Source organism: Colius striatus, chromosome 9, assembly GCF_028858725.1.
Source record: "Colius striatus isolate bColStr4 chromosome 9, bColStr4.1.hap1, whole genome shotgun sequence".
Classification (NCBI taxonomy): Eukaryota; Metazoa; Chordata; class Aves; order Coliiformes; family Coliidae; genus Colius; species Colius striatus.
In genome coordinates, this window is record NC_084767.1 from 2942039 (window position 1) to 2957239 (window position 15201).

Here is a 15201-nt window from a genome sequence, read left to right on the forward strand (position 1 = left end):
TGCCTGTGGCACGGTGTGTGTAAGGGCTTATATGCCCAAGGCTCTCAGAGGGCACTTAATTCAGCTGAGGAAGTGGCAGAAAAAATAGGTAGCAAGATGATTTACCCCATGGTATTGTTATGTCTTTTGATTTCCCTATGGAGACTAGAGGTAGTGGACTTGTATTTCCATGAGATGTTCACTTCTCAGTCTGTGTGCTTGAAGGAAACTCATCAGCACAGGTCTTGCATCAATGTGCTGTCGTGTGCCTGCTGCCATGCTGTGAGCAGGCTCACCAGTGGCTGGCCTGGCCCATGGACAGTTGTGCAGCTGCAGTGTGCTCCTTCCTCCTCTGCATTTGTATCACATTGGTATTGACATGAGGAAGTTTTTATTGCAGTGTGATGGGAGGAGGCCGATTACACGTATCATTTAATTAGCATTAACATTTGATTGGCACTTTTAGCCTTGTGTTTGTAGCACTTGTTTTCTGCTGAGGGTGTGCCTCAGGAAAGGTGCTGATATTGTTCATCAGCCTAGCAAAGAGAGGCTGAAACCAATGTGAGTGAGTTGTCCTCTGGTTGCAGGATAGAGAGCAGACTGCCTGGAGGCTGGTATTGCCACAGCCCTTCAGTAGGTTACAGCCTTAACCACTCAGGGTGTAGAGTTTGCTGATGGTCAGAGAACTTATTCTGCATTTTCCTTGACCGTGTCTTTCTGTTGCATCTCAGCTTCTGAAAAGCTCTCGGAGAAGCAGCGGAAGCGGAAGAGGCAGCGCCATCCCTCTGCAATGCATTCCAAGAAGGAGAGGAATGAGGAGGGGCTGGGGGAGACCCCACACTCTGAGGTACTGTCAGGTCTTCCTATGTCTTGTCATCTCTGTAACCTGTCTGCTGTTTCCCAGGGCACTTTACAGAGCCTAGGGCAAGTCAGCTTTGGGTGTCTGGACTGTTAGTTGGGAGTTTGACCCACCATTGTAGTTGCATGAGATGGAGCTGAAGCTGAAAGATACCACCTTGATTTAGTAGCTATTTGGTGATGACTGTTTAACTTGGCCTCGGATTTTAAGCTGCTAATCAGCTGCTTCTCCAGGAGAGAGACTGTTCTGATTGGATGGAACCAGGTTTTGCCTGGCATCTTGTTTTGCACCTCAGAAGGTCTGAGTGCTGTAAAAGGTCTTCTCTGGTGGTGATAGTTGTGGCAATCTTGCCCTTTTATGCACCAGTACCTTCTGCACAAGCACTAGACTGTGTACTTCAACCCATTCTTCCACTTGCACCTACACAGCAGAGTGAGTTAAGAACCACATTGGCGGGGACGTGGGGGACTGTGACCACTCACAGGATTCTCTGATTACGTTCTGCCATCCAGCAGATGGCATAATTGGGGTAACTCTCTTCTACTGCATCATAATGAAGTCAACACACAAATATCTCTGACAAGCACATTTTGCCTTCTAGGACTGAGCCAGGTATCACCAAGTGTAGGGGAAGCAAGACTTTTCCTGGGAGAGACAGGACAGCTCTGGGCCTCTCGCCATCGTCTCCCAGTGGCCCAGGTTCAGCAGCAGGCTGTTCTGTCAGGATAGTCAGTATGTATTTCAGGAGCCAATTGTAGACATATATTGTTATATCTGTTGTTATACAGCTTCCAGGAGAGCACAAGTCTCACACCACTTGGGAGCAGTGGCAGCCACTGTGCTGGGTGTTTCTGGTGGGGATGATGAAGTGGGGTAACACGCTGGGCCATGCAAACCTGCTGGGATGGTGTTGGTCCTCCTTATGAAATGTGCTCATCTGGAACCACGTTTCAGAGAAGACTGTACAAATATCTTTGACTATACTGGGAGGCAGTTAACATTGTCTGCTGTTAGGTACCCACTAAGAGACTGGCTAAGCTCTGAGCCAGCAAATTCTCTGTGAGTCTTTCATAGGGAAGAAAAGAGAGGACAGTGGGCAGTTCAGAGCAGTGAAGCAGCTAGGCCATGACTCTGAATTCTGCACCTACCATTCACTGCAGAGGAAGCCCAGGGAGTCTTAACTGCCTTCAGCCTTAACCCATGTTGAGTACTTGAAGTTAAGTATGGTAAATCATGCCAAAAAAAAAAAAAAAGACAATGTTTGGCACCTTTTGGCAGCATCCATTTCTCTGCTTGTGTCTCTTGGGCTGCGGTGGTGAGAGTGTTCACTCCTTGGCCTAAGTGAGTGCACAGGTACTGGTGACTACTGGGGTACTGTGGAGTTGCAATTGTGCTTTCACGTGGAATTCAGATGACACTGGTCCCTAAGTGACCTTCCACACACCAGGCAAGAAGATCCATTTTGTGCCAAACGGTGCTGGAAGAAATAGATGGTCCGATGATGCGCCACAGTGAAGCCTTGGATCCAGATGCTCTCAGAGGAAAACAAGGCAGAGGAAAGCTTATCTACCTGGGCTGAACTAAGCAGCTTTCTCTGACCTTGCCTGTCTGTGGAGCCAGAAATGAAAGTTTACAACATCAGGGCAGCAAGAGGCTGAGAGAAGGGGATGGAAAATGCTGTTGAAATGATTGTCAAGGTTGTGACCAAGGTCAGGCTGTGCCCAAGAACAGGCCAGGCTTTTGAGGATGTGACAGATAACAGCAGCAGAGATAGCTCTGGAGGAAGACCCACGATGAGAGACCAGCCCTCTGTAGGAGGTATGTAGTTTTGCAGTGTTCATGCTGGGTAGGGGAAGGAGGGGGGACAGTCTGACAGGTTCTTTTGAGTGATGACCTTGAATGGCAATCCCCTTCTTGTTCACAAAGCACAAGTATCTGGCCATTCCACCCTGCTTAGCTCTGACATTCCCTTCCTATGCGTTTCTGGGAGCACTGATGGAAAAAAGGCTGAGATCTTGGTGTGTGGAATGTGCAGATTGGCCAGTTGTCTGCAGAACCAAATAGCATGGGTTCAGCAGAATGAGCAGGGCTTAGGGCACACTGTATAAGGTAACATTGCTACTAGCTAGCAAATGCTTTCAGGTCTGAAGAGGTTGTTGCTGGTTAATTTTATGACTCCTTGATGAGGAGAATCTTAGTCTCTCATTCCATTAACACGTGAAATGTGGCCATTGGGGTTCAAACCCAAGGAGTCCAAGCAGATATGGTAGAAAGCAGCCAGAAGGTTGGAAAGATGAACCAGTTCTAAATCCCTCATAACTCTTAATCTGTAGCAAATCTGAGTATGTCTTGAAACCTTAGCTACAGCAGGAAGCTAGTGTCACTGGCCACAGGAAGAATGGTGCTTGTTTGCCAGCACCCCTTCCCTCCTGATAGGGACCTTGGGACAGTCCCATGAGAGGGACTGAGCTCACTTTGGGTCTGTAGCACTGGGGCCCCCAGTGAATGCAGAAGCTGCAGCTGATGTTGTTTGCCCATACCAGTAGCTCACTAACCCTGCTGTTGTTTTTTGTTACAGTGACCCCTGCAACCATGAGGTCACTGCTGAGCTGAGCAGAAGAGGGAGCACCTATGTAGGAATAGGAGGACCTGAGCTGTAACTAACCCTTGGAGCACTGGTGCTGCTCCTGGAGCACTGGGCCACAGAGCTGCCTTGCAGCAGCCTGCATAATTCCTAGCAAAAACACAGCTGCAGGAGCAGAAGTATCATAGCACTTGGCTTGAGAAGATGTTATTGCGTGTAGACACAAAGGTTCTTAGATGGTCTTTTTGCCAGTGCCATAAAGACCTTTCCCTTCTCTCTGCCAGGGCTGTAGTAGGGTGGCAGCAACTTACGTGCTCTGTGCCAGTATCCCCACAGGCTGCCAGCCTTCCAGCCACATTGTGGTGGTAAGTCTGCAATGCTGTACATCCTATTGTATGTTGGACTGGCAGTAGTTTGTAGCTGGGACTTTGGGGTTTTTTTTGTGCTCAATAAAGGCAATTTATACCATCCATCTTTGTATTGTGTGCTTTAATATACCGTCAGTGCACCTGTGCATCATTGCTCCACACAATCCACATGGCTTTAAAATGTCCCCAGATAAAAGCATACTGCTACATTCAGGCAGTGAAAAAAACCCCAAACAACAGGCAAAGGAATTCTGATCAGAATACTAGCTCCATGTTCTTCCAACTTCAAACTTTGGATGATCTTTATATCCTTGTTTTGCCCAGATGGATAATGTGTTGGGAGGGCACACAGTTGAGCTTAGGAGCCTTAGCACAGCACCACAGCTCAGTCTGATGCTCTCCTGGACAGAAAGTGGTGCAAAGCTCCCTCTTGTGATCATTAGCTGGCCACCTGGCATCAGACCCACTTGAAACTGTGAGTGATGGCTGCTGCTCCTGCCAGCAGTTTCAGTTCCTCACAAGGTCTTTCGTGTCTGGGCACACACTGGGTATGGCTTGGAGGCCCAGGGAGGAACTGGCAGCTGCACACTGAGATCACTTGGCTAACTGCACTGAGCTAGGATATTAAAAGCCACCACAGGCCATGAGATGTTCTTGCTCAAAGCACTTGGCTAAAGGCATTGCTTTGGTGCAGCATTAAAGGCTGTTAAGATGTACCTGCCCTGTAGTGACACCTCGGGCTGGTGAGACCAGTCAGTGTTGCACTCTACACAGGAGACCTGCAAGCTGGCAGGATGGCATCTTCTAGCTCTTGGTTGCCTGTCCTGACAAAAGTGAAGGCAGTGCTGCCCCATGCAGCTCCAGAACCTCAGAATCTTGTGGTAGAAGCAAGTGTATAGAACACCTGCTGCCCTTCTTCCTTCGAACATTGTCTGGACAGGTCCCATCAGGAGCTGTCCTTCTGCCTTATGGTGGGATCCCTGATGTGGACCCCAAAGGTGTGACTGAAACCAGTCATTTATCATTTGAAATCCCTCGTGTCAGCAGGATGCTCTTTTACAAGGAGATGCTACAGTCATTGCGGTGATACTCATACATGACAAATGCTTATTGAAGACTGCCCCAGGCAGGATGGTGATGTTCACCATCCACTTTGGTGTTGGCCAGCTAGTTCAGAGTGACTTGGGCTTTAAGTACATTAGGACAAGATGAGACTAGTGTGGGGAAAAATCTGGTTCCTTTTCTGGGTGACAAACTGTAATAAGGATTGTTTGAAGTTTTTCACTTGCATGTCCAGAGCATGCAGACGTCAGCTGCAGGATGCTTCAGAGTGTTTGAGTTCTTTCTATGCAGAGCAACACCTTTTTTTCCTCAGAGAAGGGTTATGCACAGGAAAACAATTGTGTTGAATGTGTACTTTTTAATGATGTAGTAAACTAAAAGCTCTTTACTTTCTTCTGAGTTGTTTGGTGGAACTGTACAGGGGGTGTCTGTCCTCTCCAGGGTGGGAGATGCACACAGACCAAATGCCAAATCTGTTATGTGCTCAGTGGCTGAATTTGTAGTTTCCAAGCCAGGATAGGAACTACCAATTCCTCTGATTCTGAATTTCTTTTTTGAAGGGGGAGACATTGGTTCATGGGACTGCTGGAAGCCCTAAAGAGGGTAATGAAGAGGGGTCAGAGAATGACCACGGAGTGCCTTCATCCAAAAAGATGCAGGGGGAGCGTGGAGGAGGAGCAGCTCTCAAGGAGAACGTGTGTCAGGTAGCATCCTCAAAGAAATCTCTGAAAATTTACCACTATAAAATATTTTGGTAAGTTCTGGGACATGCTAGTGCCTCAGATAAGGCCAGGTCACCTCAAGGTGCTTGTAGATTAACCAGCTTTTGTGCTCCAAATTGAGCTTTTCCTCTGTGATTGCCTTTTCTGCTGAAGTTCACAGATGTTTGGGAGATGTGACCAACACAGGATTTGTTTTAGTAGCAGGGACGGGAAGGCAAATGGCAATGGTGATGCACAAATCACCTGAATTAACTTGACAGAAAGACAAGTTAACATTTTTACCCAGGGGTCTCTGCTGGCAGCCTGGCCAGCTCACAGATGGCTGCTGCATGGCGTGTGTTGGGGAAGGAGGTTGCAAAGAGCTGACATGGTGCTTCTTTCCGTGCAGATCTGCGAGAAGCCAGGAGAGCTGCTGCTGTGTGAGGCACAGTGCTGTGGTGCTTTCCACCTGCAGTGCCTTGGGCTCTCCGAGATGCCAAAGGGCAAATTCATCTGCAATGAGTGTTCCACAGGTACAGAGCTTTTATGAACATAGAAGGACAGGATGCTTGCTGTGTACTTAACCTGGTGCTTCCTTTGCTAGTGATGTGTCTGCAGTAGGGCTGCTAACTAGTTCATAGTCCTCTGATTGTTGGTTTGATGTTTGATAATGACTTTCTAATTAACTGGTCTTGCTATTGATTCAGGCATGTGCGGTGCAAAGAAGTGAATGTAAGGATCTGGTGGGAAAGAGAAAGAGAAGCTCTTGCCTGAGAGTAAGGAGAGGGCTGGAAGAGAAGCAGTGTCTAAGGAGGGCTGTCAGTTTTTGTTCTTAATTTTTTCCTTGGTCTGAAATCACAACTATATAAATACTTTTTTTTTAATCTGGAGTTTTATTGCAGCTGGAGGCAAAAGCAACCTGCAGCAGAGAGCTGTGCTTTGGCTTAGGTGCAGCGGGTTGGGAAGCTGCGCTCTCATCATGCACAGGCTGGTGGAAGCATCAAGTCCTCATTTAGCCCTTCTGTGTGACTGATGTTAGGTCTGTTGCTCTTTCTCCAGGAGTCCATACCTGCTTTGTGTGCAAGAGCTGTGGGGAAGATGCCAAACGGTGCTTGCTGCCCCTCTGTGGGAAGTATTACCATGAGGCGTGCATACAGAAGTACCCGCCCACGGTCATGCAGAACAAGGGCTTCCGATGCTCCCTGCACATATGCATGACATGTCATGCTGCTAACCCAGCAAACATCTCTGCATCTAAAGGTACCCATATCTTCTAGGGTGGTCCAGGGGATGCGGTCAGAAGCTTTTTCTTTGTTTCCACTGTGCAGTTACCTGGTGCTCTAGTTGTTTGTTACAGATTTCCTGTCCTTGCCACAGTGCTCCGTGTTTGCTGAGGAACAGCCTCTCTTGGGGGTGGGAGGGATGGTGTCAGTGTGTGAGGCTCCTGCTCATCAGCACTCCTGATGGTCAGGCACAGCAGCTTAAGTGTTCTCCTCAGTCCAGATGTCGGGCTGCCTGCACATCCAGTGATGCCTTTGAACAAGTCTCTGGAGCTGTACAGACAGGCTGGTGTTTCTCCTGCCAGCTTTTTGCTGTGCCAGTGCTGCAGATGGTGCCTGTGTAGCAGCACTGACTCTCAAGGCAGTGGCATAGGCAGCAGTGGAGTAAAAACTATGATGCTGTCTACTTCTTGTTTTTTTGTAATGCAGACTCTGATCTTGTAGTGGTGACACCCTTGAGCTAAGCTGCTCAGGCAAACGTTGAGCTGTTTGCAGCAATACCTTGACCTTTATCTCAAATGATTAAACTTAAAACTTTTATATGATTATCTCGTATATTTGCTTCTAAAGCTGCCTTTCTTTAAATCCTTAGTATCTCAGGATGAGTGATACTAAGAGCAGCTGTATTTCTATCTTCAGGGTCTGTGTTACAGTCATGTTTTTCTCCCCACGTATCAGTATTGTGTGTGGAACAGCCCTAAGGTAGAAAGCCCCCAGCTTACCACTTCCCCACTGATCATTTGTGTTGTGTTCCTTTGGCTGTAGCTTCTTGCTGGTGAGATTTATGTCTTTCCTCCCACCTCTTCTGCCTGTTGATGGTCTCATGTGAGGAACTGAAAACAGGCTCTCAAAAACCTTAGAAAAATGAGGCCTGTAGACATTCTGGAATTTCAGGGTAAAATCTGACTGTGGAGAAGCAAGTGCTGATGTTTTCAGAGTCCATACAGATTGATTTCATTATGTGCAGCTAAGCAGTTGGAACACTCCCTCTGTAATTACTGTCTGAGCTGATTTACTAATCATTTGTGTATGATAGGAAGCGGTCCAAGTCTGTGAACTCCTGAACTGTTTCTGCACAGCATGCAGGAAGTTTTTCACTTCGAAGTAATACCATTTTCTGTATGTTATATATAAATAAGTAAAGATAGGTATTTTTGTATAGATATAGTTATATTAAATAATTCAAGAGGGATCTAGTGATTATGTCATAGGCAATTTCCTCCTCCAGAGATCACCTGTGCTTGTTTGTTTTGAGCCTACATGTCAAGAGAGGCTCATTTTGGCAGGAAACAGACAATTGTCCTCCTTTTGAGGTTTCCCTGTGTTCTGATACGTTCTGGTGGTAGGTGCTAGGTGTCCTGTGCTGCGGTTGTAGGTGCTAGGTGTCCTGTGCTCTGCTGGTAGGTCGCCTGATGCGCTGCGTGCGGTGTCCGGTTGCGTATCACTCCAACGACTTCTGCCTCGCTGCTGGCTCCGTGGTCCTCGCCTCCAACAGCATCATCTGCCCCAATCACTTCACTGCACGGAGGGGCTGCCGCAACCACGAGCACGTCAACGTCAGCTGGTGCTTTGTCTGCTCGGAAGGTGAGACCAAGGAGCGCCCTGACCGGTCATTAGAGCAGGCAGGAGCTTTGCCCATCCAGAGTGTGCTAGTGAGAACTCATGAGAACAGATTGCCTTCCTATGCATCCCTGTTTAAGTCCAACTTCAAACTAGGATTTTGTATCCTCAGAAGGGTTCTTTTTGCAGCCTGAGCAGGGCACAACTTTGGAAAAGGGTTTACAGGAGAGCATTGTGCCCTTTTCTCAGCTGTATCTGTCTGCATGTGTGGAATCCAGGGCTTCTGCTGATAATTCCTCCTCTTTCTCTTTGCAGGGGGCAGCCTGTTATGCTGTGAGTCGTGCCCGGCTGCGTTTCACCGTGAGTGTCTAAACATTGAGATGCCAGAGGGAAGCTGGTATTGTAATGATTGCAAGGCAGGCAAAAAGCCACACTACAAGGAAGTAGTCTGGGTGAAAGTTGGGCGCTACAGGTAGGTGAAGGTAGAACAGACTTGTCCCTATTCCTTCTTTATGCAGTGCTCATGGTGACTGAGGTGAGAAGCTACTCCCTTCTGTAGGGTGTAGTGCAGCAGCCACTGGCTTTTTTGCATGCATGTAGCAGCTGGTAAAATGCGTGCTTTCCTCCTCCAGGAGCCCCTTGACTCTCTCCCAGCCTGGCTGGTAGCTCTCACACCCTTTTTGCCCATATCTCCATACACTAGAAAACTTCTGAGGTGGTTGGAAGTGGGGAAGCCAGAGGTTTCATCTGCCCTTCCCTGTGTTACAGGTGGTGGCCAGCTGAGATTTGCCATCCTAGGACAATTCCTGCCAACATCCAGAAAATGAAACATGACATTGGTGAGTTCCCTGTGCTGTTCTTCGGCTCCAAGGATTACCTGTGGACCCACCAGGCCCGTGTGTTCCCTTACATGGAAGGTGATGTCAGCAGCAAAGACAAGATGGGGAAAGGCGTGGACGGCATATATAAGAAAGGTAACTTGTCTTTATCCTGAGAGGTTCTTTTTCTCCTCATTCCTGGTTGGAGAAGTGTTCTTGTAGCAAAGAAAAATGTCTTCTTAGAGCTAGTGTGAAATTAACTTTGTAGACTGAGCTGCTGTTCATCTTATCCAGCACACTCAAGAGTTTTCATTGGTCTGACTCCCAGAGAGTGAGAAGGGTGTGCAGACCTTGAGTGCTTCTCCAGCTCTGACACAAACACTCTGAGTGAGCTCTTGTTTTGTCAGCTTCCTCATGTCTAATACAGTCATTACCTGTATATAAAAACACACTAGAGAGTTGTGAATGCAGATGCCCAACACTTTGCCCAAAAGCAGGCAAAGCTAGCTGACAGTTGGGGTGCTTCATCACCCACAGGCAGGTCCCTTCCTGTAACTCCTGTGACTGCCCCACTGCACTGGCTTTTTCTTCCCCCCTCTGGTGAACTTCTACCTCTGATGCCCAGAGCACGTGCACCAGTGAGCATTCGGTGCACGTTGGCAGCCCAGTTCTGTGTGAGCAGAAGAAGTTCCCCCTAACACAGCCTGTTCTCTCACTTAGCTCTTCAGGAAGCTGCAGTTAGATTTGAAGAATTGAAGGCACAGAAAGAACTAAGACAGCTTCAGGAAGACAAGAAGAACGACAAGAAACCTCCTCCCTACAAACACATCAAGGTGAGGGCCAGTGGGGTGGGTGAGTGTAGAAGTGTTGAGCCGTCAGTGCAGATGATGTACAGGTACACAGAAACATTCCTACTGTTGGAGTATCTGGCTGCATTTGAAAGTTACCTTGGTCCTGTTGGTATCTTCAGTCATCTTCCACAGAAAGGATTCATGTATGCACAGAACTGTGTGGGTGCTGGACACCAGTAGTAGTGGTACTCTTGATTTACTGTAACAGATCTGGACTTCTCTGTGCTCTTTCATGTCAGCTGTGTGGTGTGAAGAAAGTGTGTCTACCTTAGCAGCTTGGGAAAGAGTGCTAGTAGTACCAATATGCTCAAGCAGTGTGTGCACCTGATGGGCAAGGCGGGCGTCCCAGGTGGTGTAAGGCAGGAGATGGTCAGGGTGGGATAGAGTAGAGCTGCATGGAGGATGGCAACCCACAGTGTCTTGTTTCATCTCTGGTGTTGCTTTATATCTCTTTCTGTCTATATCTCTTTCTGCCTATATCTCTTTTCAGTCTTAGTGACTGAAGAGAAGTACTAAAGCAGATGCATGTGCTGTGAAATATCCTCCCTTTTGCTGAGTTTTGGGGAACTTTTCATGTTTAGGGCTGTATTTTGAGGTAGAATGGAGCAGCAATAGTAGTCCTACAGGATAACCATCACTTGAGAGGAGAGGCAGGGTCAGGCCGGTACATGTGTGAGATGTGGCTCCAGACTGAGCAAAAACCCAGGGACTCTGGGACTGTGTTCTTTTTTTATTGCCTCTGCCATCTCCTTTCCCTTTTTAAACTGTCAAAGCTTAACTGATTGCTGTCACTTACTGTTTCTAACTGGATTTCTAGGCAGATATATCCTGCATGAGTTACTGTACAGTGTACAGAATAGAACTGAATGCTGTGACAGCAGTATGGGCCAAACCGGTTCAGTGGAGGAAATACAGTTTCTCATTAGAGGTATTTGTAAGCCTGTCTCCAGCTGCAACATGAGGAACTCTGGAAGCAGTTTACAGCTTGGAAATACTCTTTTTCTGTAAATAACAACAGTTGTGGTCATTAGCCACAGCAGCTCTTTGTGCAGATATGAGTGCAAGTGCAAGCTGTTAGTCTGTGTGAAAGCAGTTTGCAGGAGCATGCTTCAGGGTAGAATAGCCAAAAGTGGCTGTGTCTACTCCCATCCTGGCCTTCTAAGAGGATCAGCATCTTGGGATCTATCCCAAGCAATGCCAACATGAGAGGCTGCTGCAAAACGCGTTTGGGATCCTGTATCACATCAGAGTTGTAGCTAGTTCAAGCATCACCCTGTTTTGGAGCTGGTTTTGTACCAGCAGTGCCTCAGAGAGCAGAGCAGGGCTGCTGGGCATGTATGTTTGTCCTCAGGCACTGTGGCAGCATGGACTCCTCTGTCTGCCCAATGATGGACAGTCCTAGTCCTGCAAGTCTCCTCGTTGGTAAAGAAATGATGAGCTGACAGTTTGAGTAGGAGATGGGAGGCAGCAGAGGAGAACAGAGAGTGACAGGAAAGGTCAGAGGTGGGAGGCACTACTGGGAGGAAGGGAGGACTGTGCTGAAGAGATTAATTAGGAGTTTCTGCAGGGTTTGCTTTTAAACAAAGGAGAAGAATCAGGGCTAGACCAGCCCCAGGCAGGCTGCCAGCACTGAAACTTTGCTGTGTGGGTGGGACTAGATAAATTATATAGGGCCTGGATTAGTTTTGTTAAACAATCGCCTCTTTTCCTGTTCTGGGAGAAGGGAGTGGATGGTATCTCATCTGGGCAAGGAACAGCAAGAAGATTTTCTTCAGTGTCAGTGTCTGAAGACCTGACTCTCTGTTGCCTGTTTTTCAGCATTGGCTGCCTTTAACCAAAACCGAAGAATCCTCCTCATGCCACAGACTATGCCAATCACTTCTTCAGCTGGTGCTGCACTCCAGTCCCTTCCAGAGAGAGCTCCTTGGCTTAACTCTGAGCTCCTCTTTGAGCCTTCCAACCCCACTTTGCTTAGTTTTTCTTATATGTCTGCAAGCCAATTGAGTAAGGGGCTGACTGCTTGTGGTGACTTGGTGCATACGTAAGCCTACTGTACTCTGTCACAGACTTGCCCACCTCATAGTGACAACTGAGAGCACAACAGAGCTTAAAGGTGACAGATTCAAAAAGGAAAAGGACCTGACACTCAGAGACTGGAGAAGGTGCTGTTTCAGGCAGAAAATTGTTTAGTGTTGGTCACAGGTCTGGTGTGCAGTCTGGGCTGGATGTAGTCAAAGTGGTGATGGAAGGGGGACACTTGGCAGCCTCTCCCCATCAGGGGTCACAGAATACACACTGCACCAGGTGATGCTAATGGAGGACCTGCATCCTCCTTAGCTCTTCCCTCTGCCTGTATACCTCTTGAAATAGCATGCCTAGAAATACATACATCCTTGAACTTGTGTCATGGAATCACAGAGTCATAAGGTTGGAAGGGACCTCTAGAGATCATCCAGCCCAGCCCCATGCTAAAGCAGGTTCCCCTTCATCAGGTCACTCAAGAACACATCCAGGGGGATTTTGCAAACATCCAGAGAAGGAGCCTCCACACCATCCCTGGGCAGCCTGTGCCAGGGCTCCCTCATCCTTACAGGAAAGAAGCTTAGTCCTCTTTAAGTGGAACTTCTTGTGTTCCAGTTTATGTCCATTACCCTTTGTCCTGTCGCTGGATATTGCAGAAAAAAGTGTCGCCCCATCCTCCTGACACCCACCCTTCAGGTACTTAACGAGTGTTGATGAGGTCCCCCTTCAGTCTTCTCTTTTCTAGGCTAAACAGGCCCGGGTCCTGCAGCTTTTCCTCTTAAGGGAGATATTCCAGTCCCCACATTATCTTAGCAGCCCTCTACTGGGCTCTCTCTGGAAGTTCCTTGTCTCTCTGGAGCTGGGGAGCCCAGAACTGTCTTTCTCCTCCTGGCTGTAACTAACTCACGCCGCAGCCTGGCAGCTCATAGGCAAAGGCTGAGTATAGAAGCGTGCCTGTCAGTATAACCCATTGTTCTTACGAGCTCACATCCTCCCTGTGCATTCAAGGTGAACCGGCCGGTGGGTAAGGTGCAGATCTTCACTGCAGACCTGTCTGAGATACCACGTTGCAACTGCAAACCAACAGATGAGAACCCGTGCGGGCTGGACTCGGAGTGCATCAACCGCATGCTGCTGTACGAGTGCCACCCCTTGGTGTGCCCGGCGGGGGAGCGCTGCCAGAACCAGTGCTTCTCCAAGCGCCAGTACCCCGAGGTGCAGATCTTCCGCACGCTGGCACGAGGCTGGGGCCTGCAGGCCAAAACAGACATCAGAAAGGTACCTACCTTCTCTCTGCATGTCCTTTCCTCTTGACACTTTCAGTGTTGTTTTCAATGGATTTTCAGAGTTTGAAGAAGACTTTTTGCCATAGAATGCCATTTAGGGGGGGAAAAAATGGATGGATTTAACTTTTCCAACCCTGACAAGAATGTTTGGGCTCAGCTAACCAAGAAAATGGCTTACATGTTGACATCCCACAGGGTAAGATAGATGGTCGCTCGATCTGTCTGTTTGTATGGACAGTGGGCTTTGAGTACACCAGAACATTGGCCTGAAGACTGTGCTCAGGATTTCCAGATGGTAGGGTTGGAAGGGACCTTTAGAGATCATCCAGTCCAACGCCCCTGCAGAAGCAGGGTCACCTAGATCAGGTCGCATAGGAACGTGTCCAGGTGGGTCTTGAAGACCTCCAAGGAAGGAGACTCCACAACCCCTCTGGGCAGCCTGTGCCAGGGCTCCCTCACCTCAACAGTAAAATAGTTTTTTATTATGTTTAAGTGGAACTTTTTGTGTTCCAGCTTCATCCCGTCACCCCTTGTCCTGTTACTAGCTACTGTAGAAAAGAGGGATGTCCCAACCTCCTGACACTCGCCCTTTAGATATTTATACATGTTAATAAGATTCCCCCCTCAGTCTCCTCCAGACTAAACAGCCCCAGTTCCTGCAGCCTTTCCTCCTATGAAAGATGTTCCAGTCCCCTGATCATCTTGGTGGCCCTGCACTGGCCTCTCTCCAGCACTTCCCTGTCCCTCTTGAGCTGAGGAGCCCAGAACTGGACACAGTACTCCACATGAAGCCTCACCAGGGCATAGAGATAGCTAACATAATTGCTGAAACTGGTATCTCCAGATAAAACACTTGTATGTATTTTTTAAATCCAGAGAACAGCAATTCGGTGGACACATGGTCTGTCCTGAAGGAAGAAGGTTAAAGCAAAGAGAACCCAAAGCTAAAAAAGGATGAAGTGAAACGGGGTGATCAGTATGGTGGGAGAAGGATGCCTGAAAAAGGAGTGAGGGCAGCATGCTGTTAGGGAAGAAGGCTTGATAGCAGAAAGATAATGTGAGTCTGTTCTGTTCAGGCTCTGCTGCCTGCTGTGCTGTGGGTTAGATCTCTGCCATTCCATGCACCTGTTAACCTTTCACTTTCCCCATACAGTCTGGAAACAACAGTCCATCATTTAATGCAACACTTGTTAGCCTTGGTGGAGCAGAGCTGGGGTTCCCTCTAGAGGGCTAAAGTACAGTCGCTGTGGTACTTCACTGCTAGAAAGTTCCCTGTAGAGCAGGTGCTCTATGTGCATCATGCTGCTCCATGTGGTTGGTCACCAAAGGGCTATTGTTTCCAACTGGAATGCAGTTACTCTTGCAGCTAACTTTGTGTTGTCCCTCAATGTTATTTCTGTCCATATCACAAAGAACAATCTGGTGACCATTGTTGCTTTAATTTAGTTCAAGTCCTTTGCTGAGCATGTAGAAAGGATGTATGGTTCAGGGCTCTTAGTGAAGATTATAGGTCAAACTGGCTGCAAAGCACAGAGGAAGATTTGTATGAAAAGGTTTCCACAAAGGAAACAGGAACTCAGTATCAGCACAAAGGTGAGTGTCCCTCCATCCTGGAAGGAATTTGTCTCATCAGCTTGTTCTCTCTGGCAGGGTGAATTTGTTAATGAGTATGTTGGGGAGCTGATTGATGAAGAGGAGTGCCGAGCCCGAATCCGCTATGCTCAAGAGCATGACATCACCAATTTCTACATGTTGACACTGGATAAGGTATGTGGAAGGAATTTCTCTTGTCAGGATGCTAGACAGAAGTAAAGCAATTGCAGGAAGGTTT

The 15201-nt window shown here is 47.9% G+C and overlaps 1 protein-coding gene across 4 annotated transcripts in view; it reads left to right on the forward strand.

The window, feature by feature from the left end:
- The window catches only part of NSD1 (nuclear receptor binding SET domain protein 1), a 63651-nt gene that overhangs the window by 30959 nt on the left and 17491 nt on the right, over positions 1–15201 (forward strand). For all 4 annotated transcript variants that reach the window (XR_009819255.1, XM_062002372.1, XM_062002370.1 and 1 more), the window contains exons 10-19: positions 711–826; positions 5413–5556; positions 5963–6086; positions 6613–6813; positions 8238–8417; positions 8709–8865; positions 9162–9367; positions 9932–10044; positions 13093–13362; positions 15021–15137. Coding sequence is in view for 3 of the 4 variants with exons in the window: in XM_062002372.1 (XP_061858356.1) it covers positions 711–826; positions 5413–5556; positions 5963–6086; positions 6613–6813; positions 8238–8417; positions 8709–8865; positions 9162–9367; positions 9932–10044; positions 13093–13362; positions 15021–15137 (1628 nt within the window). In the remaining variant the exon portion in view is untranslated. The remainder of the gene's footprint in view (positions 1–710; positions 827–5412; positions 5557–5962; positions 6087–6612; positions 6814–8237; positions 8418–8708; positions 8866–9161; positions 9368–9931; positions 10045–13092; positions 13363–15020; positions 15138–15201) is intronic.